We start from the raw sequence: 789 nt of genomic DNA, 5'->3' as shown, positions 1-789 counted from the left end.
ATATNTATATATATATTATATATATATATACTATATACTATATATATATATATGTATATTCGTATTCATCCATTGGATACACAGACAAATATACTCATATGCGCGTCGAGCCATCGCCGTATGCCTTGAACAATGTCAAGTCAGAAGAGAGTGCAAGCGAAACAGAATGTGGGGCACCTGATCATGCAATCACTGCAAGCAACGCCACCGCAACAGAATCTGACCGTCAGGAAGATCTAGGAAAACAGTTTAGCAGATTACACATTATATGCAAGATATGTGGTGGTGCCGTGTAAGGTGATCGCGTGTTTGTAGAATAGGCGTGAGAAAGGAAGAAAAAACCCCTTCTATACCTAATACACGTCTCGGTTAATTACTCCATGTACGTTGTCGATATACGCGACGTTTCCACATTCAGCACTAAGACAACGAACGCAAGGTGAAGTACAGAGACGTACTTATAGAGCAGAGAAGATGGACTTTACCTTTTATAACAAACCGCGCAGTTTCAGAGGCATGCAAACCATTCACAACCAGTTCACTATCCTGTGTACAAGAAATACTGTCCGTATCTTGTGCGTCTAACATGGAACCGAAAGCTGATAGGAGAGAAAAGTGACAGAGAAAGGGGAAGGTATCGTGGCATTGCCAAAGAAGCATTCGATGGCGCTAAAAGAAACTTGCGCACCCTATTGTAAGTGCATGTTATGTGCATATGTTTAAACCATATAAATATGTACATATGTACGTATCTCTATATATACGCCATATATACGCCATATATACGCC

At 40.1% G+C, this 789-nt stretch overlaps 1 protein-coding gene across 1 annotated transcript; it reads left to right on the top strand.

The window, feature by feature from the left end:
* Positions 1 to 98: 98 nt before the first annotated feature.
* On the top strand, positions 99 to 292 carry SARC_17725 (hypothetical protein; the record flags this gene model as incomplete). Its single annotated transcript, XM_014288186.1, has 1 exon — positions 99 to 292. A coding segment is annotated over one exon (194 nt), but the record flags the coding sequence as incomplete, so codon positions are not given.
* Between the last annotated feature and the right edge of the window lie 497 nt (positions 293 to 789).

This window comes from Sphaeroforma arctica (assembly GCF_001186125.1).
Source record: "Sphaeroforma arctica JP610 unplaced genomic scaffold supercont1.11827, whole genome shotgun sequence".
NCBI lineage: Eukaryota > Ichthyosporea > Ichthyophonida > Sphaeroforma > Sphaeroforma arctica.
The sequence above is the reverse complement of the archived record's forward strand: the minus strand, read 5'-3'. Positions and strand labels throughout refer to the sequence as shown.